The sequence below is a fragment of the Choloepus didactylus genome, chromosome 5, assembly GCF_015220235.1.
Source record: "Choloepus didactylus isolate mChoDid1 chromosome 5, mChoDid1.pri, whole genome shotgun sequence".
Lineage (NCBI taxonomy): Eukaryota > Metazoa > Chordata > Mammalia > Pilosa > Megalonychidae > Choloepus > Choloepus didactylus.
In genome coordinates, this window is record NC_051311.1 from 52,303,946 (window position 1) to 52,329,551 (window position 25,606).

Below are 25,606 nucleotides of genomic sequence, written 5' to 3' on the forward strand. Positions count from 1 at the left end.
ATCTCTATCTCACCATGAGCACCACCTTCTTTTCTTTCCTCTTCCCTCCCTCTCTGTTCCTCCTACTGATAGGGAACAAAAGCAGAGTTTTCTACCCCAGGCACAAAGCAGCCAATCTGTGACACCTGGTTTTGAAAGAGAGAAAGAGCTTATTGTGAAGCAAGAAATCAGATGGCCTCTCAGCCTCAAAATCTGTCTTCCTAAATCTGAGGATGTTAGGGATTTTACGGATTCAAATCAAGAGGAGATGGAGTTGTTACCATTACAATAACAAGTATTAGCAACTGTAGTTCACAAATGTAAAGGAGTTGAACTAGCCTAGAACTAAGCTAACCATTAAGTAATAAGACAATGGTTAATTTGGGGCTGACTTAAGTTCCTTCATTAACATTAGGGGGTTGTCTTTGTGATTATAAGACTCTAAAGTTGTGAAACAGGATAAAGGCCAGTCATGAGGTTAATACAATTTGCAATTCAGTGGGTTTCAGTAATTGCAGGTATTTCCTTTTGGCTATTCTATTATATACTGAAAGGTAAGAAAAGGACATCTATATAATGATTCAGTCATCATAATTATTTGTTAAATCGTACTTTCTCAGGTTACCCTACGCTGCCATCTCTACTTCCTCTTCCTTCCTTCTTTATCTCCCTCCCCCTCTTCTCCCTCCTTCACTTTTCTCCCTCCCCTCTACCTCTCCTTCCCTTCTACCCTCCTTCCTTTCTTCTTTCTTTCCTGTGTTGGTTAACACAGTTTGTTATGAAATCGCAACTCAAGATATTTTTATTACCGTAATTTTGTCAATTGTAGAGGATGAAAAGATTTCTGGGAGTTTTGTTTACAGTTCATACATCTTCATGTGAGTTTTCTGTTCATATAATTTGCCCACTAATCTATTAGGATCTTAATTTTTTTTCTCGTAATTTGTGGTTTATATCTATTATAAACATTTACTGGATGCCTGCATTTAAAAAAAAATACATTTTCTCATTCTTTTAGTTTTAAACTTGCTACTTTCACATTTTAAAGGTACATGTTTAAAAGTGCAATCTGTTTCTTTGCCTCTGTGACTTTTGTTTATTGCTAAGAAAGTTATTTCTTTAAAGATAATTAACCCAACTTAGCCACCATATTCTCTGCTTCCAATTCCATTTTATATATGTATCTCTTCATTTTTAAAGTTTACTTTTTTATATAAGGGGTGAATTTAATGTTGTTACTGGACAAACCCTATGATTCTTTTTGTCCAATGCACTCAAATGAGCAATTCCTGAGACACCGTGGTTTCAGAGACATGAAGAGTTTATTGCTAGAGAGCAGAGGGCCTATCGGCTCAAAATCTGTCTCCCACACTGCAGTAATTTTGATAGTTTTATAGCCTCAAAAGAAGGGCAGGTTTGTGGATAACGTGCCCAGTGGCTCCAGATGATGTAATTAGAGGTGATCTAATTATTGAATATGCACAGATTGATTACATGCTTAGTCACAGGACATATATAAGAAAATGGCGGCCTTAATATGACGATGGGTGTGATTTTTAGTGTTATAATGAGGTATAGGTGACTTGTAGGTTAAAATCTAAGCTACTGTATATGTTAGGAGGGCCCATTTTGGCTAGATCCAGCTTCAGTTATCAAGATAACTTTGGACTGTAGTGGGTTAGTTCTGGGCTGACCCAAGACCCTTTATTAATAAACATTAGGGGCTGTCTTTAGTGATCATAAGACTCTAAAGTCAAAAAACCAGATAAAATGGGTACAAGTGAAGGTCAGTCATAAGGTTTTTACAATCACAAGAGCACAAGATAAAGGCCATACAATCATTATCAGAGATCAAAGCAGCTGGATTACATTTCAGAGATTTCAGGTATTTCCCTCTGTCTAATATACCAAGAAGTAAAAAGGAATATCTGCATAATAATTTGGTAATCATAATCATCCTTAAATCTTAAACTTCTCAGTTACAATATTTTCTCCCAAATTTCTAGCCAGTTATCTTAATAATGTTCATTTTTAAAGTATTCTGTTTAAGCTGTAGTGTCTCTGGCTGTGTGTTAAATTTATGTATGTAAGATCTATCTGATCCACTGATATCTGTTTTATTGTTATATCTCTGGCACGCTGGTAAAAGCATTATTTATTTGTAATATATTTTAATAGTGGGATCATTCCCTCTCAAATTGGTCTTATTTTTCAGAATATTCTTCAATATTATCCCTTTTCAAGAGGGCTTTTTTGGGCCCAGCCTGCCCTGTTTTGAGTAGAGCTCTTGGACCAGGCCACCTTGCAGACTTCTGGGCCGTTGATGATTTGTTCAGTTCCAGATCTGGGCAAATCTGGAACAGATCTAGGGCAGTGGCATAGCAAGCCTTGTCAAGTACTGTCCTCATTGGCCAATTATTTTTCCAAAAAGAATTTTTTTTTATGGTTAAAGGAATAGTATTTCTAAAGATTCAAACAATAGAGAAAAGTATAAAGAAAAAAGGAAAAAACACCCTCCAGTTCTACCCCCTGTAGCTAATTCCTTCCTCACGCTTTTTCTCTTAAGCATTCCTATTCTACCTCCAGATAGCAGAAAATTCCTCTATGTCTCAGGACTTGCTAGAGCAGGGCCCCTCCCTTATTCTCAGAGAACCCTCCACTTAACCCCATGACCATGTCTATCACACTGAATATTTGTTTTTATTCCCCCTTGGGCTGTGTCATGGCCCAAGAGGGCTTTTGTAGCCAAAGGACTAAAGAAAGCACCGGGGATATTCCCAGACATGAGCTTTTATTATGGGGCTTACCTACAGGGTGGTGAAGGATTCAGGAGCTGCTCTGAATGGTGGCCTGTTCAGAGCACAATGTGGAAATAGTCTGCACTTTGGGGGGCTCAATAAGCTGGTTATAAGGGCTCCACATTCCAAGGTATGAGAGCATATGGGGGGAGCAGGGTTGTGCAACTTAGGGAGGGATTGATTGTAATCAACAGGGAGGAGGGGAGGATTATACAGATAACAGTATCTCAGTGAGTCTCAGGGAGGAGGTAGTTTTGGATGTAGATTACAGTTAGCATCTGATATTACGGGGAGAATAGGTCAAACCTCAGCTGTCCTAGGTCAAGCAAACTGCTGTGTGCAGTTTTCAAGATACTTGGGGGCCAGGGGCTCCCACAGGCTGTAAGTTCTTTTCATTTTATTTTCATTGTCTGATACATAGTCATGTTCAATAAATTTTGTTGAAAGACTAAACAGTTTTGGACATCTGAAAACTTCCTATCTATAAAGGTATGTATTTAAATAAAAATTTATAAACTTGGATCTCTATAAATATGAAAATGCTTTTAACATTCAAAAATCTTTCATGTAAGGGCTTTTAAATGGCATTCTACTATAGGAATGTGCTGTAACTGTTTAGTCAGTTCTCTACTGGAGAGCATTCAGGCCGTATCCAATTCTTTTGTTGTTAAAAACAACGTGATCTTCTCTATACATATACAGTTGTCCACTCTTGATCATCTCATTAGGATGAATCCTAGGGATGAAACTGCTCAGCCAACCTTCTGGCATCTCCTTTAAGCAGGAGGCCTATCTATCCCTCCACCGTGCTTCATGGACTTCCACCTCCTACCTGTGTCAAGTACAATTTCGCTGTCCCGTTCTCACTGGTACTAACACTAACATTCAGTTCTGAAGTCACAATCAACCTATGTGCTTTATTCAAATGTTGACTCTAAACCTGAAAATGAATAAACAACCTTTTATTTTTTAATGACTGTGTAAATATTGCTTACCCTAGGACCAAATGTTGTATGCTGACATTACATTTATTTCTCTAGAGGCCCAATGTCATGACCAAAAATAATATTTCCTTATAGTTCATCAATTGTCTAAAATCATGAAACATTCAGTTTACTACATATTATGAAAATAGAATAATATGAATCCCTCTTCAATCAAGAAAAATACAAAATCATAAATTTGAACCTCCCTTTATGGGGTCAGCTTAATTCAAGAGAAACTGAAACAAATATATTGGTGCTAATACCTTTGTTCACTTTGTGGTAAATCACCACTCTTTACTGATGAGAGGAGGGAAGGATCCAGGATATTTATGACCCACGGAGTTAACTAATTAAGTTAAAATACATTCTACATCGGATTAAACCTTGTTCTGCTCAATAGTAAGAAGATTTTCTTTTTTTTTCCACTCGAATGCTAGCAATTAGTTTATTACTCCTCTAAGATATAAATGTTTATGTTTGTTAAAACTATAAAACATGTTTAGATGGTTGTGAGAAGTCATTAGACTTGACTGGTAAAAGAGACTGAGTGTTCATAAATTTAACTTGTTAATTATTTTAGTTATAAATGAACTTAAAGCAATTTTAAAAAATTTTCCTACCGACTACAGAATGTTTAGGATTGATTGCATAGATCCAGAAATAGATAGCATAATACTGTGTGATGGTAGCACAGTATTGTAAGTACACTGAACAAAGATGTCTGTGAGTAAAGCTGAAAGAGGTGGGATAGAAGAATGTATGACAGCAGAGGTAAAGATAGATGATAAAGACTGGGACTGTATAACATGGCAAAAACTGGAGTGGCCAATGACTGTTACTAAATATACAAATATAAAAATGTTTTTGCATGTGGGAAAGCAAATGAATGTCAACCATGTAGAGAGTTGGAAGGGGGATGGTATTCAAGAAAAAAACATAATCAAAGCAAACTGGAGTCTATGGTCAACAGTAACATTGTAATATACCTCCATGAAATGTAACAAAGGCAATATGCCAATGCTAAATGTATATGAGGGGGATATAGGGGAGGACTATGGGATTCTTGGTAGTAGTGTTATTTGCTGTCCTTACTAGTATATTGTATTGTATGACATGTTATTTTTCTTTTTATCATTTTTTTCTTATTGCTAAAAAAAAAAAACAATTTTTCTTGTAGTAATCAATATGTTCAAGTGCTGATTGTGGTGATAAATGTACAACTTTATGATGATACCATGAACAACTGATTGTACGCTGTGGATAAATGTATGGTATGTGAATATAACTCTATAGAATTGTAGGAAAATATATATATAGGAGTAAAAGTGTTGGAGAAAACATGGTGAGAGGGATGATGCCTCACCAATATGGACTAACTACAATGTGTAAACTCAGAATTGAATCTTAGAACATAGCCTAACATGGACATAATAATTGTAATAGTCCCTAGATTGTAAGCTCTTACAGCAGTTAACTCTATCGCTGAATTGTAAGGCCTATCTCTAAACTTTGAGATGCTGATCCCCTAGCGTATAACCTGATTGGTCTCTGGAACAATGCATATCTCTGAGACACCTGAAACTCAGAGCTAGAGCTCGGCAGATATGAATGTCAGTATTAGTGCATACAGCCACTGTCAAAAAAAAAAAAAAAAAAAAGCTGAAAAAGAGCCCAGACTTCAATTAGTGATATGAATGAAGCAGGTCTGGTTAAGACCAGGGCAAGCCAAGCCAAAGGGTAAAGGTTGAAACTGATTGTGTTTTAAAACTTCAACTTCCGTGTGAGACCAAGGGAAGAGATATCTATTTGATACAGGATCTAAATTTTCTAAACTGTACAACTCTACAGTCGATTTGTTCAAACACCACAATTGCACAGAACTTTGAATAGGAAGTGAGATACGGTAGGTTAATATAGGCTGGAGTAAAATAGTGACACATCCCAGAGTAATTTGGGCAGATAATAAAAAATATATTTACAGCCTCCCCCTCCCCAGCCCTGAGGATCTGGGGGAAGGTGTGGATGTGTTGGACATCCTCACCTGGACTGGTGTTATCACAAACATTGGGACTGGCGGTTTGATGTGCTGAGCCCTTGATCATGGGACTTGCCCTTATGAAGCTCATTACCACAAAGGAGAGTCTAAACTTGCATGTAGTTGTGCCTAAGAGTCTCCCCCTGAGTACCTCTTTGTTGCTCAGATGTGGCCCTCTCTCTCTAACTGAGCCATCTCGACAGGTGAACTCGCTGCCCTCCCCCCTACGTGGGACCTGACTCCCAGGGTTGTAAATCTCCCTGGCAATGCAGCATATGACTCCCGGGGATGAATGTGGACCCGGCATCGTGGGACTGAGAGTATCTTCTTGACCAAAAGGGGGATGCAAAATGAGACAAAATAGTTTCAGTGGCTGAGAGATTCCAAATGGAGTCGAGAGGTCACTCTGGTGGACATTCTTATGCACTATATAGATAACATTTCTCAGGTGTTAATGTATTGGAATAGCTAGAAGTAAATACCTGAAACTACCAAACTCCAACCCAGCAGTCTGGACTCCTGAAGACAATTATATAATAATGTAGATTACAAGGGGTGACAGTGTGATTGTGAAGACCTTGTGGATCACACCCCATTTATCTAGTGTATGGATGAGTAGAAAAATGGGGATAAAAACTAAAGGACAAATGGGGTGGGATGGGGGGATGATTTGGGTGTTCTTTTTTCACTTTTATTTTTTATTCTTGTTCTGGTTCTTTCTGATGTAAGGAAAATGTTCAGAGATAGATTGTGGTGATGAACGCATAACTATGTTATCATACTGTGGACAGTGGATTGTATACCATGGATGATTGTATGGTATGTGAATGTATTTCAATAAAACTGAATTAAAAAAAAAATTTTTCCTACCAAACTAAATTATTTTATCCTCTAATAGTGCAAATGGCCAAAATTACTGGTAGGTTTTAAGTCTGCTGCAATTAAAGGAAGTATAGTTTTCCTTTTTTATTGAAATATAATTTATATAACAAAATATTCACAATTTAAAGTGTACAATTTAGTTGTTTTTAGTATATTAACAAGGTTGTGCAATCATCACTGCTATCCAATTCCATAATATTTTCATCACCACCAAAAGAAACCACTGTAGCTATTAGCACTCACTCCTCATTCTTTCCTATCCTTAGCCCTGTCAATCACTAATCTACATTCTGTACCTATGGATTTTCTGTTCTCACATTTCATAAAAATGGAATTATACAATATTTGGCCTTTTGTGTGTGGCTTCTATCATTTAGCATTATGCATTCAAGATTCACACATGTTGTAGAATATATCAGTACTTCATTCATTTTTATAGCTGAGTAATATTCCATTGTATGGATATACCACATTTTGTTCACCACTTGGATGGACATCCCCCTCCATTTTGAATATTATGCATAATTTTGCTATGTACATACATGTTCAAGTTTTTGTATCAATATATGTTTGCAATTCTCTTGGGTAGACATCTAGGATTGTAATTGCTAGATTTTAAGATAACTTTATATCTAACTTTTGAGGAACTGCAAAACTGCTTTTCATAGTAGCTGCACCATTTTACATTCCTACAAGCAATGTATCAGAGTTCCAAATTCTCCACATCCTTTCCAACACTGGTCGTTGTCTGTTTTTGTTTTTTGTTTAAGAATTTTATAATTTTAGCTCTTTCATTTACATTGTCAAAGAAATTGGAATCACAAATAATCTATACAATGGGTTTATTGAGAAACTGCTCAAGTAGGGAGAGCTCTAACTGAAATAGGAGCTTAAATATAGTTATCAAATTAAATTAGCTCATAAAGACTATTAGGGGATTTCTAAAGGGGAATTTATAATACTTGGCTGACATTTAAGTTTCCTTATTATAAAAGAGGGCCTTACAAAGCAGAGAATAATCATAGATTGGTTATTACAGTATATTTGTCTATTTCTAACAAGCTATTTATATTGGTTATTTCCAATTATTGCTTAAGCTGCAACTTTTGCAGGGTACATTCCGTTTCTTCAGAAAGCTCCCCCTTTTAATTTTACTCTTTAGAAAGTCCCTGTTACTTCTCAGAAAAGTGTTTGCTCCTGGCAACACCACTGTAGGCCATTTATTTTACTTAATAATATCTTTGATCCATTGTGAGTTAATTTTGTAAATGTTGTGAGGTAGGATTCCAAATTCATTCTTTGACACATTGATTGTTTAAGGGTCTGTGTTTGATTTCTACCTATTTATGAATTTTCCAAATTCTTTCTGTTGTTGATATGTAATTATTTCCCATTGCAGTTAGAAATCATGCTCTGTACAATTTCAGTCTTTTTAATTGCAATGAGACTTGTTCTATTACCTAGGATATGATCTATCCTAGAGAAGGTTCCATATGCCTTTGGGTATGTGTATTCCACTGTTTGGGGGAAGAGTGTTCTATAAAAGTCTGTTTTGTCTAGTTCATTTCTAGTGTTGATCAAGTCTTCTATTTCCTTCTATTTCTAGTTGTTCTATCTTATTAAAAATGGGATATGGAAATCTCCAACTATTACTGTCTACTTCTCCCTTCAATGTTGTCAATTTTGCTTCATGTATTTTAGGGCTCTGTGGTTGGTGGTATATGTTTAGGATTGTATATTCTTTAAGGATTGACCCTTTTGTCTTTATAAAATAACCCTCTTTGTCTCTAGTAACAACTTTTATATGAGTCTATTTTGTCTGATATTAGTATCTCTACTCCAGTAGTCTTTGTATACTCTTTGCCTGTGTTTTAGTTTCCTGGCTGCTAAAATACATGATGTACAATTGACTTAACAACAGCAATTTACTGGCTCACAATTTCAGAGTCTAGAAGTCTTGATTCTTCCCAGGATCAGTATCTTCTAGTTGGCAGACAATCTGTGGGGTTCCTTGGCTTTTCTGTCACATGAAAATTCACATTGTGTGGTGGTTTGGAACTGTATGCACCCCAGAAAAACATGTTCTTAAAGTTATCCCATTCCTGTGGGTGTGCACCCATTGTAATAGGTTCACTGATGAGGTCACCTCAGTTAAGAATGCATAGCCGACTTCAGTCAGGATGGGTCTTCATTGTATTACTGGAGTCCTTTATAAGTGAATGAAACTCAAAAGAGAGACAGCCAAAGGGAACATGAAGCTGAAATGGAACCTGGAAGAGAAGGAAGAGACCAGGCGATGCTGCCATGTGCCTTGCCATGTGACGAGGAACCGAGGATCACTGGCAGGGAGCGCCAGAATGGCGTGGTCCTCAGAGAGAAAGCATCACCTTGATGATGCCTTGATTTGACATTTTCCTGGTCTCAAAACTGTGAATGAATAAATTCCCCTTGTTTAATACAACCCATGTCCTGGTATTTTCATGGTATTTGCTTAAGCAGCCTAGGAAACTAAAACACATGGTGACATTTTCTATCTCATCTGGGTTCTGTTGACTTCCAGCATCTGGCTGCTCCCATGGCTTCTCTTTCTGTATCCTATTTATAAATGGGTTCACACCCACAGGACCAGGGATTGGGACCCGGACATTCCTTTTTTGGGGGGACATGATTCAATCTCCAATAACATGTTATATCTTTTTCTATTTTTTAACTTTCAACCTACTTGTATTTAAATCTAAAGTGTGTCTTTTGTAGACAGCACATAGTTGTATCATGTATGTTTTTTAAAATCCGTTCTGCCAACCTCTGCCTTTTAATTGGAGTGTTTAATCTACTTGTATTTTATCTAATTACTGACCAGGTAGAATTTACTGTTACTGTCTTTTCTATATGTCTTTGATTTTTTTTTTTTTTTAATTAAAGAAGTTGTAGGTTTTTAGAAAAACCAGGCAGAAAATACAGAGTTCCCATATAACCCCTGTGCCAATTTGGATGTATTATGTCCCCCAAAATGCCATGTTATTTAACACAATCTTGTTGGGGCAGATGCATTAGTGTTGATTAGGTTGGAATCTTTGGATTAAGTTGTTTCTATGGAGAGGTGACCCACCCAACTGTGGGTAATAACTTTGATTAGATCATTTCTATGAGGTATGGTCCTACCCATTCAGCATGGGTCTTGATTGATTTACTGGAGTATTTTAAAAAGAGCTACGCAGGCCCAGATGCTTTCTGCAGCTTAGAGAGACATTTTGAAGACGGCTGTTGAAAGCTGTGCTGACATTTTGGAGAATGCCATTTTGAAATGCAACCTGGGAGCGAGCAGACGCTGCCTTCTCAGCCAACAGACGTTTTTTTCCAGTGGCCTTTTTCCAGTGAAGGTACCCTATTGTTGATGCCTTACCTTGGATACTTAATGGCCTTGAGGCTGTAACTTTGTAACCAAATAGCACCCCTTCACAAAAGCCAATCCATTTCTGGTGTTTTGCAAAACAGCAGCATCAGCAAACCAGAATACCCCCCTATTATAAACACATTGCCTTAGTGTGGTATATTTGTTATACCTTGTGAAATAATAATACTATGATTGTGCTATTAACTATAGTCTATAGTTTACAGGATTCAGTGTTTTTGTTGTACTGTCCTATTTTTTTTTTAAAACATTTTATTCTACTAACATATACACAACCTAAAATTTCCCTTTTAACCACATTCAAATATATGATTCAGTATTATCTATTTGCCATTGTCATTTTTGTTCTTATATTCCTTCATTACTGTCATATTTTCTATTAATAGATATTTTTTGGTGTACTATTTAATTTGTTTCTTTTACTATATATTTTTGAGTTATTTTCTTAGTGGTTGTCCCAGGGATTACAAAAAGTAACTTAAACTTGTAACAATCCATTTCAGATAAATACTATCTTAATTTCAATAGAATACAAAAACTTTGCTCCTACAAAGCTTTCTTCCTGTCCCTCCTTTATGCTATTATTGACACAAATTAAATCTTTATGCATTGTGTGTCCATTATCACAGATTTATAATTATTGCTTTATGTAGTTGTCTTTTTAAGCAGATAGAAATAAGTTACAATCAAAAGTACATTTATACTCTTATATATTTTCTTACATAGTTGCCTTTACCAGTGTTTTTTTTCATGCAGATTCAAGTTACTGTCTAGTGTCCTTTCATGTCAGACTAAAAAACTCCCTTTAGTATTTCTCATAAGGCAGGTTTGCTAGTGACAAATTCTCTCCGTTTATGTTTATCTTGGAATATCTTAATTCTCCCTTCATTTTTTAAAAGACAGTATTGCTGAATATAAGAATTCTTGGTTGACAGTTTTTCTCTTTCAGCATTTTGGATATCTCATCCTACTGCCTTCTGGGCTCCCTGGTTTCTGATGAGAAATCAGCTGATAGTCTAATTGATATTTTTTTGTTTTTTGTTTTTCTTTATGTAATATGTTGCTTCTCTCTTGCTGCTTTCTAGATCCTTTGTCTTTGACCTTTGACAGTTTGTTGATGATATGTCAAGGTGTGGATGTCTTAGAGTTTATCCTACTTGTAGATCATTGAGCTTCTTGGACATGCAGATTAATGCTTTATATCAAATTATTATTTCTTCAAATAGTCTTTCTGCCCCTTTCTCTCTCTTGCTCTTTGTGACTCTCATGCATACATTGGTATACTTGATGGTGTCCCACAGTTCTCTGTGGCTCTGTTCAATTTTCTTCACTTTTGTCCTTTTATTCCTCAGACTAGTCTCAATTGACCTTTCCTCACATTCAATGATTCTTTCTTCTGTTTGCTCAAATTTGCTGTTGAGCTCATCTTATGAATTTTTCATTTCAATTATTGTGGCTTTCAACTGCAAAATGTCTGGTTATTTTTATTTAATTTCTAGCTCTTTGTTGTTGTGTCTTATTTAGTGAGACATTGTTCTCATACTTTCCTTTAGTACTTTAGACATGATTTCCTTTGACTCTTTGGAAATCTTTAAAATATCTTATTAATGTCCTTGTCTAGAAAGTCCAAAATTTGGGCTTTCTCAGGGGCAGTTTTTGTTGATTGCTTTTTTTTTTTTTTTTTTTCCTTTTTTTGGGTCATACTTCCCTGTTTCATTGCAATTCTCATAATTTTTTGTTGTTGTTGTGAACTGCACATTTTAAATAATGTACAACTCTGGAAATCAGTTTGTTCTCTCTTCCCAGTGTTTCTTGTTGTTGCTGCTTATTAAAGTTTTGTTGTTAAGTGACTTTCTGAACTAATTCTGCAAAGTCTGTTTTCTTTGTCATGTGTGGCCACTGAAGTCTCTACTTAGTTATCTTAGTGGTTAGTTAATGATTGGGCAGAGATTGTTTTAAATGCCTGGAAATAAAAAATCTGTCAGTCTTTACCAAAAGCCTGTGTATGCATGTTGGGCATGACTTCAACACTCAACCAGGCAATTGACAACTCTTCCTTAGTGTTCATTTCTGCTTGTACAGAACCTCAAGGTCACCTGGTAATGAAAATGTAGGGCCCTCTCAAGTGTTTACTTAGCATAAGCACATGAAATTGGCCCTCTAGGTATTCAGCAATATGTTTGAGATTTTCAAAACCCTGTGGATATTAATCCCTCAGCTTTTCCTTTCTAAGTTTTTTGGGTTAGTCTATTGTTTGTCCCAACTGTTATCCATTACTCAGGCAGTTAAAACACCTGCCTCTATTTTGTAAATTCAATTCTCTCCCACACCCCCAGGGTAGGTTTTTTGCACAGCCTGAGCTCCAAGATGGGTCAAATACAAGCAATGTTGTAAGTGTGGTCTCTCAGGGACAGACCAGATAGGTTAAATAATGATAATTCTTTGGGAATAGGGTGTTGAAAGCACTCTAGTTCCATTCTGCTCCATTCAATGTCTGCCAGACTGCACTGAGAATGTGAGATGCTATTTTTCAAAGCCACTACAGAGCTGAAGTAGGTAGGGATAAAACTAGGGCAAGTTAAAATGCCCCAAAATGTGCCGTTTTTACCAAAAGTCAGCTATTTTTTTCTTGAATAAATGCTCCCTGTACTGCTGAAAGATTTGGATTAATTCCCAGACTACTGAAAAAGTTTATTCTGACATTTTTTTTTTGGTCAGTTTTTTCATTGCTTTTATGGAGGAGGGAATTTTTGGAGATTCTTGCTCTGTCATTTTCACTGATGTCAATCTCCAGTCCTCTTTTTAAAAAGTTGAAATAAAAGTGTCTCTGACTTTTTCTGAACCTAAGTATAGCAGGAACTTGGTTGATCCTCTGAAGAAAAGCAAGACAGTTATACAACTCTTCATTTTACCTAAAGTTTCTGGTTGCCTTTATTTTTCTCTGTTGTCAAAATAATAATATGCCTTTATTGTAACCTCACATTTTTCCTTTCACTCAATCATGCTGTCTATTGCATGAAGTCCTGGCGTCTTCTATCCTTCAACCTGAGCTGGTGGCTCTCTAGGCCTTCTGCGTAGCTATTATCTGGGATTTTCTTTCACGACCTCCATTCTTCTCTGGATTCCATGTCTTCCTTTTCTCTGGGTTTCTCACCTGCTTTTTTTCTCTGGGTCAGATCCTTACATGGAAGGTAAATTTCTGAGTCCTTGAATGTCTGAAAATGTTTGTTCTGCCCTTACATTTGATTGAAAGTTTGGCTGGATATGGAATCCTAGGTTCAAATTCCTTTTCTCTCTCTAACCATCAAAGGCAGGGCCCCATTGTCTGTTTGTATCTGATATTTTGTGGATGAGAAGTTAAGTGTCAGTCTGATTTTCACTGATTTATGGGAAAACTCTTCTCCCTCCCTCTCTGTCTTTCCCACTTATCCATAGCATTTTCTTTATCATTGATTGTCAGAAATTTCATGAGAATGTGTAAATCATGGTTCTTTTTCAATTTTACTGGTCACCTGGTGAACTCTTTTAATATGAATACACATGACCTTCTTCAGCTTTAGAAAAATGTTTGTAATTTCTTTGATTAAGTTTCTCTCCTCTTCTTCTCTGTTCTTTTTTCAGACTCTCATTTTTCAACATTGGACTTCCTGGGTTGATCCCTAACTTTCTTATCCTTTATCTCCTATCTTTTAAATCCCTTGTTATTTTGTTCTATAATCTTAAGAGAATTTTAAAGCTGCATACTTCAACCCTTTTTTGGGATTTTAAAATATGACTTTAATTGTTAATTTCCAAATATCTTTCTTGTTCTCTACTTGTCCCATTTTCAGAGCATTTTTATTGTTTTATGACTATAATATTGGGTCACTTGAAATGTGGCTACTATGACTGAGGAACTGTATTTTAAATTTTATTTAATGGTAACTGTGCTGGTTTGGATGTATTACGGCCCCCAAAACACCACTACCTTTGATGCAAACTTGTGGAGGCAGACTTATTAGTGTTGATTAGGTTGGAACCTTTGGATTAAGATGTTTCCATGGAGATGTGACTCACCCAACTATAGGTGATAACTCTGATTAGGTAATTTCCATGGAGGTGTGGCCCTGCCCATTCAGTGTGGGCCTCGATTAGTTCACTGGAGCCGTATAAAAGCTCAGACAGAAGGAACTCGTGGCTTGCTGCAACTTAGAGAGACATTTTGAAGATGGCCATTGAAAGCATACATTTGCTCCAGAGAAGCTAAGAGAGGACAAAGGCCCCAAGAGCAACTAAAAGTGACATTTTGAAGAGGAGCTGCAGCTGAGAGACACGTTTTGAAGATGGCTGTTGGGAGCTGACACTGACATTTTTGAGAACGCCATTTTGAAACACCACCTGGGAGCAAGCAGACACTAACCATGTGCTTCCAAGCTAACAGAGGTTTTCCGGACACCAATGGCCATCCTTCAGTGAAGGTACCCGATTGTTGATGCCTTACCTTGGACACTTTATGGCTTTCAAACTGTAACTTTGTAACCAAATAAAACCCCTTTATAAAAGCCAATCCATATCTGGTATTTTGCTCAACGGCAGCATTAGCAAACAGGAACACTAATTATGTGGCTAATGGCTACCTATTAGATGGTACAGCTCTGGAGTCTTTAGTAATGCTTGAAAGTTTCATCCAATCACTTCAGATAAGAGTGCCTCCATTTTTTCCTTTTTCTTTTTTGCTGGAGAAGTAAATACCTGGCTATCAGCAATTGAGCAAAGGTAGGGTAGCCAAGTCTCTTCATCTACTGGTCTTCAATTAAGTTCCTGTTTTCATTTCCCATATCCATGTGGAAACTGCAGTTCTGAACACAGGGCCTCTTCTGGGTTTCAGCAGCAATTGGGCTCCATCTTCCAAGGCAGTCTTTCTTCAGCACACAGTGGGTTGCATTTTATGTCTTTCTCTGCTGTGTTTCTTCTTTTTGTTTTCTCCCATTTTCATTGCTATTAATTCCTTTTCATACTTCTATTTCAGTCAGCTCTTGGCAAGTCAGTATGTGTGCTCTCTTTACTACTGTGAATCAGCTGTTTGAATTCCAGTCATACAATTATTCATTGATTGATTTAAGTAAAATATTTTTCAGATTTTGATTAATATTATGTTAAATCTGTTAATAGTTCATTTTCTGATCTAGAAACATGATAAGTCATAGTTGACTTACATTGTGTATAGAACTTCATTTTATAATATCACAAGAAGGTTATTTTTATGCTAATCCCTTTATTTAAATGTCACAAATAAAGAATACCCCTCAAAAGGATGTTTGGACAATGCCTGGAAAGGGAGCAGTAGGAGGAGTTCTAGAACAGTCTGTTCTCATGAATTTCATTCTCCCAGATGGGCTGAGGCCAAGTATTTTGACTTTTTTCCATTATATGAAAATAATAACTTTCCAAACTTTTCATGATCTATCTCCCTTGGGAGAGAGGATTTCTTGGACTTATTTCTGAGCATTATATTGATCTATCTCCCATCTGGGAATATCTGTGTCTGGGTAACAGTGTTTTAAGAAAACAAATAATGTCTGCATTACAATGTAGTTGTTTTTATGTTATCTTTTGTGTCCCCAACTAGATTAAAAACTCCTTAGGCAAAGAACATATCAGACCCGCTTTTGAAGTCTCTACAGGAGACCCCACAACACTTACAGAGCTGGTACTTAGCAATTAGTGACCTTGATTTGCTGCTATACAATTGCTCTATGGCTATTTTAAAAAAAAAATAGTTTTATTGAGATATATTCACATACCCTACAGTCATCCTCAGTGTACAATCAACTGTTCACAGTACCATCATCTAGTTGTGCATTCATCACCACAATCAATTTTTGAACATTTTCCTTACTCCAAAAAAATAAAAAATAAAAATAAAAAAGAACATCTAAAACATTCCATCCCCCCCCACCCTAATTTTCATTTAATTTTTTCCCCATTTTTCTACTCATCTGTCCATACACTGGATAAAGGGAGTGTGAGCCACAACATTTTCACGATCACATAAAGTCACACCATGTAAGCTACATAGTTATGCAATCATCTTCAAGAATCAAGGCTACTGAGTTGCAGTTCGACAGCTTTGGGTTTATCCTTCTAGCCATTCTGACACACTAAAAACTAAAAAGTGATATCTATTTAGAGCATAAGAATACCCTCCAGAATGACCTCTTGACTCCATTTGAAACCTCTCAGCCACTGAAACTTTATTTTGTTTCATTTCTCTCCCCACTTTTGGTCAAGAAGATTTTCTCAGTCCCATGATGCCAGGTCCAGGCACTGCAGTTATCGTTATGTTGTGGAAAGAGGAGACCTTTGTTTGAGTTCTGATTCTGCTACTTACTAATAGTCTGATGTTGGAAAAGTTATTTATTTGGGAACCTCATTCTTTTTAACTATTTAGTTTGAAAACTGTTAAACATACTCAAAAGAAGAAAACAGTAAATTGAGCCCACCATACTCTTTTAGCAATTTTCAACATATGGCCATTACTTTTTCATGTATGCACTCACCTACTTCCTCTGTATCCTATTTCCACCCTACCATTACATTATTTTAAAATAAATCTCAGACATATCATTTTATTTGTTACTACTTGAGTATGTACTTCTAAAATACAAGGATTCTTTTTATTCTACCATAACCATAACATCATTGTCACACCTAATATTATTAATATTAATAATCCCTTAATATCATCAAACTTTCAAACTTGCTTAAATTCCCCTAATCTCATAATTTTTTTTTATGTTTGGCTGATTTGTCTCTTTTCTTTACATCCGTAGGTTCTTCTTCTGTCTTTTTTTCTTCACTTATTTATGAAGAAGCTGGGTTATTTATTCTATAGAATTTCCCTCATCTGGATTTTTCTTATTGCATCCATGTAGTGTAGTTTGACATGTTTCTTCATCCCCTGGATAAACTGGTAATTAGATCTAGAGGCTTGATCAGGTTCAGGTTCAACTTCTTTTTATGAGAATACTTCACCTGTGATGCTGGGTACTTCCTACTGCATCTCTTTGGGAGCCACAGGATGTCTCACTCTCAGTGGTGGTGGGATCTCTCAGTGGGGGACAAAGTCTGAGCCTGACTCACTGCCTCCCTGGCCCTCCGACATGCCAGTGGGCGGCTACCCAGCAAGGGTCCGCTCATTTGCAGCCATGGGAAATGCAGTTACCACAATTGCCTCCAGAAGAGTGAACCTAAAAGATACTAACAATGGATGAAATTGGGAAAGATATCAAAAAGCTACCATCAGGCCCAGATGGTGTTACCGTGAGACAAATTTTCAGAACACCAGGAGACAGTTTTTACTGTCCCTTTATCCCCATCCATGATTGTGCTAGCTTCATTCAGATAAAGTCATAGTGCTTCCTGCCCTTGGTCAAAGGTTAAAAAAAATCCTCATGAAGAAGAAAGTACTTAAGCTACATGATGGATTCATTCAGAAGCCCACATTACAAATGTTTGTGAAATGAAGCATTACCCCTGTGGCTGCTATGCAATTTTCAATAATATAGCAGTCACTTTTCCTATTGAGAAGGATTTTTCAGCGGGTTCAGGTATTGTCAGTTTTATCCATTTGTGGTGGACTGAATTACGTACTTCAACAAACGCATGTTCTTAATCTTAACCTGAATCCCTGTGAGTGTGAATCCATTGTAAATAGGGCCTCTTGATGATGTTATTTTTAGTTAAGTGGGACCAACTGAAGGAGACTGGGTCTTAATCCTTACTACAGGAGGCCTTATAAAGAAAGAATCCAGAATCCGGAAGTCAGAGTAGACCACAGGGAGAAGCAAGAATTCAGAGGAAACCAGAGCAGACACAAGGGGAGAGAGACCACCATCTGATGAGATACAAGCCAAAGAGCCCCAAGGATTTCTGGCAGCCAGCACCAGAAGGCTACAGACTCTGGGAGAAAGAAAACCTTGCTATATTATCTTGATTTGGGGCTACTTCTAACCTCAAAACCATAACCCATTGTTTAAGCCAATCCATTGTGTAGTATTTGTGATAGTAGCTCTGGCAAACCAGACATCATCTCTTAGTAAAGCTATTAGCCTTTCACCTAATAGTTTATCAGCCTTTATGATTATTGCCTAGTTCCATTGTTTAATTAGGAGTTGCAAAGTGGTGGCAACTTAATTCCATCACTCCTTCTGTATGTATGAACTGAAACTCCTCTGTAAAGGATAGTCTTCCACCAACTGAGGTACAGTTAGTTTAAAGAAGAAAGACAAGATATTTACTAGTTTTCAGAATAATGCATTGGTGTCTTAACATTTCCCAAAGGTGGTCAGTGAGTTTTTCATTTTAGTTTCACAGTGTATGAATGGATTTTAACATCTTTGATGTGCTTCAGTTCTCTGCAGTCATTATTTTTTTAATGCTCACATTGTCCCATATTTGGCAAGTAGAAAACTTTTGAAGCTGAATCCTGTAAAGTTTTGTAACAACCCCAGCAGTTATGTCTTCCTTGCTATTTGGTATGACAAGATGTTCCAGGCTCAAATTGTTTATTTCCTGCCCAGATCCTGAGTAGTTTTAGTAAGAAATGGTAAAGTAACCAGTCTGGGCTCTATAAGTGCTTATCAGTCTCCTTTTCTTGGCTCTTTCAGTGGATGGGCCTAGGATACACACACACACACATCCCATACACCATATATATGATAGCTATAATACATAATCAATTCATATTGATATTTCCAATTCAAAAATTAGAAGGTTTTTACATAACTTTGATTTTGCATTCATGGCTCTTTTATTTTACACTGAAAATCTTGATAGCTAGTAATAACAATATTTGCTTTTTCCTATAATATATACTACTCTCAAAATAGTGATACCAATATTATTTCTAACAATATGATTGCTGAGAATAGTTTAGGATTTCCATTTATCCCACTAGGGATATACAATTAAATTATTGTCTTCAAGTCATTTGAAACATTTTCTCTGTATGTTTAATTCACCAACTTGATAACAGGTTTCTTTTATTTTCTTCTGATTTTTAAGGTTAGGAATCTGTTTTGAAATCTAAAAAGTTGGAAGAAAAAGAAATGCTCCATGGGGTTCTATCAGTGTTAAATGAAAATGATACATGAGCAAGCATGCTCTAAACCATAGGAAATATAGAATGTAAAATCCTGGCTATTGTGGTGATTTTTCTATAGCAAAGGCCACTGTCACTCCCAATTAGTGGAGGCTCTTGGTCAAATTGTCAAGACTTGCCCCTGGCCCCTTAGGTTTGGTTAATAGCCACAGGGGCTATTGCCTGATGGCCAATTTTGGCTATTTCAGCTCTTCAAGTCTCAGGTTGAACATGTGTAAAATTGTTATAAATAATAGTACCTACCTCAAACTTTCTGTGAAGAGTAAAGGAGATAATCCATGTACGTGAAATACTTAGCACAATGCTTGGCACAAAATACATCCTTAATAGATGGCAAGAAGGACATAGCTGTTTTGTTTTTGTTTCTGTTTTTTTTTTTTTTAGTATGTGCCAGGCATACGCTAAGCACTTTCTATGAGTCCACTCTCTTAATTCTTGTAAAAACCTTGAGTGTCAGGTACTATTACTATCCCCAGTTTAAAGATGAGGAAAGGAGGAGCACAAAGGGCAAATTCCTCAAAGCCACAGAGCTAATAACTAACAGAGAAAGAATTTAAACTCTGAGTAGGCTTGTTCCAGAGGTCATTTGTAAATTAGGGTAAAAATATTTACCTCATAAGATTGTGAAGATTCAATGAAATCTCACGTGTAAATGCCTCCCATATGATGTGCACTTGAAAACCTTTATGTTTCTTTCCTTCTTCCCTGTGTCACTTCTATCAGGGAAGCTGTGTGGGGGGAATTTGAATATTGAGAACATGGCAACTAAGCAGACAGAACCCGTCACTATCATCAGCCTTCGGAGGTTGAGCCTGGCAGCCCCAGAGCCACAGCCAAAGGGTAAGAGTCTCATAGAAGTCTCCCACACTCCAGCTGCGGTTTAATCCCTCTCCCCCACCTCTTGTATTTGCTAGTTCTTGTAATAATAATGAATTGGTTTTTCAATACCCCTAACAGTGAGCAATAATTCCCCAGGCATTCCCTTTCCACCAGAAGCTGTTCCTTTCATTTGCCTTTCTTTGATAGATCCAAAGACGTTCACCGTGGAAGATGCAGTGGAGACCATTGGATTTGGACGTTTCCACATTGCTTTGTTTCTGATCATGGGCAGCACTGGGGTGAGTGCTCCTGGGAGCTCGTGTAATTCTCCAAAGCTAAATGCATTGTTGGACACACAGAATCTATCACTGATCTCTAGGTGTTGGTTGTCCATTCAGAGATGCAGGAGGATGAAAGAGGAAGAATGCCGTGAGGTGGACAACCCAAAAATAATTTTCATCTATCTGTGGCAGGGGTTTGATTATTAGCAAATGAATATTTGTGCCTCTGCTCTGTAAGAATGGTTTAAATGGAAGTATTGGGGAAAGAGGAGTAAAGTATAATATTCTGTGTAACACTAGACATAACAGTTCTTAAACTTTTAATGTGTAAGAATCACCCGGGGTGCTTGTTGTAATTACAGACTTCCAGATCCTTTAAGAGACACTGATGAGGGTTTGTTATCTACCATCTGCTCTTTTAAGGGAAAAAGAATGACAGCTCATCCCAGGGCTTTCCCAGTGGTGATATACAAATTCAAAACCACTGGAGTGAGACTGTATTAAGAACCTTATATTGAGATGCATAAAGCCAGTGATTATGACACAATAGAAAATCTAGGCCAAGTACTCACCATAACAAGGGTTTCAGGTGGGAGGATAAGGACACCTAAGAGGGAACCCTGCAGGTAAACATTAGAGAGCCCTGACCCTCTCCACTCAGCTAACAGTTATAGGAAAAAGAGAAATGTAAGCTATAAGTAGCACATGGGAACTTCTGGTGCACCTCTCAAAAGCATTGCACCAACACAGAGAGAAAAGCAAGTTGCCTCAAAGTCCTATTCTAAGAACATTTCCTCATCTATAAGATGAGGTCTCTACTAGGCTCCAAATTAAGATTCTGTATTTCAAGGGACAAGTAGGTATGAATGAGCAGGGTTTTACTATCAGTTCCCTTCCACCTTTAACCTATGTATCTCCACTTCTGTTTTGCATATTTGGTTTCCAAGTATGGTTTGACCCAGACTTTTTCTTTTTCTTGACCAGGTTGCCAGCCTTATTCCTCCCATGCTCCTACTTTTCCCTCCCTCAACCGACTACCTGTGCCTAAATTGTAGCATTGATTTCTTTTCATTCTTTCCATGATTTTCCAACGTCTAATTCTTCTTCTCCCTGGGATATAAACTTAACCTGTAATGGAGCATAAGATAGGGATACAGGAAGATATTCAAACTTCACATTGAAAAAATGAGCACATCTTACACTAAGTTTGCTCAACAGGCATTCTTTCCTACCAATGACCTACTTATTTCATATTTAATATGTTGCTTTATTGTTTTCCAGCTTTCATGAAATCTTGCCTCCCCATCCCAGCTTCTCAAGATCAAGGACTCTTTTTAAAATGCATTTGCAAGGGATACCCCCTAAAATCTTCATCATGACTATTATAGAACCACAAAGCTGGGTTGGTAAGGATGCTGGTGGTTAACTAGGTGCATCCACTAGTTAAGTGACTATCCTGTCCCTCACCCCCAAACAGCTTCACAGTATCTAAAATACAATTGAATAGATCAGTGGTATCACAAGTGAGCTTGCCATAAACTTGGGGACCCCCTCAAATCGTTCAAATCATAAATGTTATATCCATGAAAGTCAAAGTTCTACTGTATGCTTTTTTTACCCAACCAGCAGTGCTGGGTGGACACATAATAGGTGCTTTGTAAATGGGGGGTGGGGTGGGGGTTGGGGAGAGACGGGTTAAGGCTTGCAGGGATGACACACGCAGTCCTGGGAAGAAGTGGTGACAAGCCAGCACTTAGACATCTCATTTCCCCTCCAGGTTGCTGAGGCCATGGAGATCATGTTAATAGCTGTTGTGTCTCCTGTCATCCGCTGTGAATGGCAGCTGGAGAATTGGCAGGTAGCATTGGTGACCACGGTAAGTGCCTGCTTGCTGTGCTGTGAATGGAGCTGCTCCCGTTCCGCTCTCCTACAGGGCGGAGGGTCAGAGGATACCTCACCGCTTGGTGCATTGGCTTCCAAATCTCATGGGTTTGCAGGCTGAAGCTGGCATTCAAGGCCCTTCTCCCCTTTACCCTGGCCTGGAGGGAGTGTAGCCCTGAACTGCTTACTCTCTAGCCCCTAGCAAGAGCCCAGTAAAGAGGGAAAGTGACCCTTGAGTCAAGGGTTTGAGTCATGGGCCAAGTCAGTTCATGAAGAGACTTAGTTAGACCATAGTGAATTAATCACCACATCACTTTGTGTTTTGCATTCAAGTTGATTGCTTATGACTGTCTCTCAAAAAGGGTTACAGAGTTATAAGCTTTGGGGTTTGCACAAACTTTGAATCAAAGTTTACGTGCCAGACAGGTTTAATAGTAAACAACTCAATGTTAGGAAGCCTTTATTTCTTTACACGGAATGGAAGGAAAACAAGAGAGAAAAAAATCTGCCATTTATGGGAAAGAACAGAATATAGTAAAATTTAAATTTAATATTTTTTTTATCAATTAGCTAACCTAGTTTAATCCAGTTCCAATTCCTCTCCTTATCAACACAAAGGTATTTTACAACACATCTAAATACATGTCTTTTAAGTCCAAAGAGCTAGTTTCCTTTCTACCCTTGACGGTTTGTACTCTGTTTCTTTTTATTTAAGTCTCATCAACAAGAGAGATATTAAAACTTTTCACCTTTCTCTTCTTGGAGGGAGTTTGATAATTTCTGATTTCATTATAGAAACGGCTTAATTTCAGAGGCACTCAAAATTCACCAACTAGTATAATTTTAAAAAATAATTGAATGGATGACATAGGGTTTACAATGTAAAATGTTTTTCTAAATGTGGCCATTAGAAAAACAAAAAGAGGAAGAAAATCCTGCCATGAAGTGCCATTGTTATTTCAATTAGGAAGAAAATTATCCCATAATAAATCGAGCACTTCACATTTAATAACTTTAGGTTTATGCGAAATATATGACAATGTCCTTATTTTTACCCTTTTGCTGAGGACTGGTTAAATTTTCATTTTGGTACCGCGTTTATTTGGAAAGTACTGGCTCCCTCCTCAGAAAGTACAGTGCATAGGGAAAAATCATTGCTTTTGTAGTTCAAGAATAGATATGATGGTTTTCATAGCTCCCTGTGTAAGAAATGTGTTTTTTCCTCCTTGGCAAGAGAAAGGAAGGGAAAGGAAAAGAAAGCAAAACAAGCAAGTGGAGAGAAACACAGCTTTTTCATTGAAAACGTGTTAGAAATGCAAGCTAACACGTTTCTTTTAATTTTCCTGGAAGCATCAGTCAGGGATCTTACTGGATAGAAAGCAATTTTGAAGCTTGAAACTGTTTGTAAGCAGAAAAATGAGTAGCCTAGAGACATAGACATCAGATTGTAACTCAGACTGAGTTAAAATGCTGGTATCATATCCTAGTCCTTGAATTTTATTTATCAGGGTTGCACAACCCATTGCAAGAAAAAGTAAGAAAAATAAGTAGGTTTATGTTAAGATTTATAATGGTCTTGAAGAGCTTTTTTTTTTTTTTTTTTTTTTTTTTTTTTAAATAACCGATTGGTTTTTATGTTTGTTTACCTGTAAAACATAAAAGAAGACAGCATCTAGTGGCATCAACTCATGTGTGGAATAAGGCAGAGTATGAGTAAATAAAGATATTTTTAAAATTAAAATGGAAATTTGCAATTATACATCTGAGCAGAGAAGAGACAAAACCATTATCTTGGGTCAAAGGGAAAGCAGTTAGCACCTGATGGCAGTGTCTCCAAGGTGTAGAATCAGCCTCCCCTCGGGGCATAAACAAGAAGTGTAAACATAAGCCTCTGAAGCCCTGAAATCATTAAACAGAAGTCAGGGGAGAAAGATTTGTGAACCAAGTTCTTTAACTTCTACACCTCATATGTTTCCAATAGACTTTTGGGTAAGAGGAATGAATACTTGAAGCAGTAAAATAACATATTACAAAAACTCTGCTTAGGGAATAACTTTTCTTCTCACTGCCACCTCCAGATGGTGTTTTTTGGCTACATGGTATTCAGCATCCTCTTTGGCCTCCTGGCTGACAGATATGGTCGCTGGAAGGTAGGTTGGCCCCTAAAGTATGATTTGGAATTTTCTTTTGTGTATTCTTTTGTGGCAAAATCACCACTGCTTCTCTTTCATGTGTATTTCTCTATCAATACCCAAGAGAGAATGTGGGGAAAAGTTTTAATTTCCAATATTTGAATTCCAGACTTGTCTTCTTGTTTTGTCACCTTTTCCAGAGGTACCTGCTCCCACAACCCTTCCATTGTGGTCCAGGTTTGAAGTTGATGCATGTGCATAGTTAAAACATATTAGAATGTGGAAATTTGCAAGTATAAGTGTAAGCAGCTACATATTTCTTCACTTTAGCATAGCTTTGAAACTAAGCAACTTGTTTAAAGTCACATACCACCTAAGATTAAACATCAAGACGTAAACCTGTGTGTTCTGATTACAAATCCAGGGCTCTCTTCTTTTCTTAACTGATTTCTGGTGGGGAAGACCTTTCTACGCGTAAACACAAAAGAAAACATTAATCGAATTGGCTGTATATTTAAAAGTCCCTAAAAGTATATATAAATATCATACGCCCTTGCAAACTAACATGGAAACACCATGTGGTATACTCCAAGGATACATTGTGGCTACCAAATTAATAATAGTCAAAAGGCCCAATACAGCATCTGGCAGGGCTGATGCAACCCTAACCAGGAGTTTCATCAATTAAGGCCACCTAAGCAGGGATGTAACTTTCAAGACCTTAAAAAAGGATTACCCTTAAAACCATAGCTTATAACTCCTTTTATGAAAGCACCTGGAAACTGGAGTGGACTGAACGCAGGTGGAAGAGGAGAAAGACTCTCCAAATTCTCAGAGTCATCTCTGGACAGAGACCCTCCCAGTCCGTTGCTTGCAAGACTATAAGGTACCGGCAATGCCACATGCTCCTGCTGTTAACTTTTGTAAGTGCCCTGAGCGGCAGGTTTTATTAAAATAAGCTGTGACATTTCTGTGACATCTCTGTGACACCTGCTGCTCATGGGACTCTGCCACCTGAAGCCCCAAACACAACATACAGGTATCTCAAGAGAAGAAGGAAAAAAGAGCATGAACAGGTATCTTATTAAAGAAATACAAATGGCCAAGAAGCCCTGAAAAATGCTCAGTTGCAGTAGTTATCAAAAGCAAAATTACATAGCAAGGTAGAATTTTTTTCCTTATCAAATCCATAAGGAATTTTTCTTTTCTAAAAGGATGCTGCTGAAATGGACATATTCATGCTCTGCAAGTATACAGAT

General features: G+C 37.3%; 1 protein-coding gene across 4 annotated transcripts in view; it reads left to right on the plus strand.

Annotated features, from left to right (window-relative positions):
- Nucleotides 1-431: 431 nt before the first annotated feature.
- The window catches only part of SVOPL (SVOP like), a 106,759-nt gene continuing 81,584 nt past the window's right edge, over nucleotides 432-25,606 (plus strand). For 3 of the 4 annotated variants that reach the window (XM_037836073.1, XM_037836074.1, XM_037836072.1), the window contains exons 1-5: nucleotides 432-533; nucleotides 19,958-20,074; nucleotides 20,261-20,352; nucleotides 22,112-22,210; nucleotides 24,294-24,365. In XM_037836073.1, the coding sequence (XP_037692001.1) occupies nucleotides 452-533; nucleotides 19,958-20,074; nucleotides 20,261-20,352; nucleotides 22,112-22,210; nucleotides 24,294-24,365 (462 nt within the window). In that variant the 5' untranslated portion in view covers nucleotides 432-451. Of the gene's footprint in view, nucleotides 534-19,957; nucleotides 20,075-20,260; nucleotides 20,353-22,111; nucleotides 22,211-24,293; nucleotides 24,366-24,883; nucleotides 25,234-25,606 lie in introns of those variants that run through there. The other variant, XM_037836075.1, reaches the window with a different exon arrangement.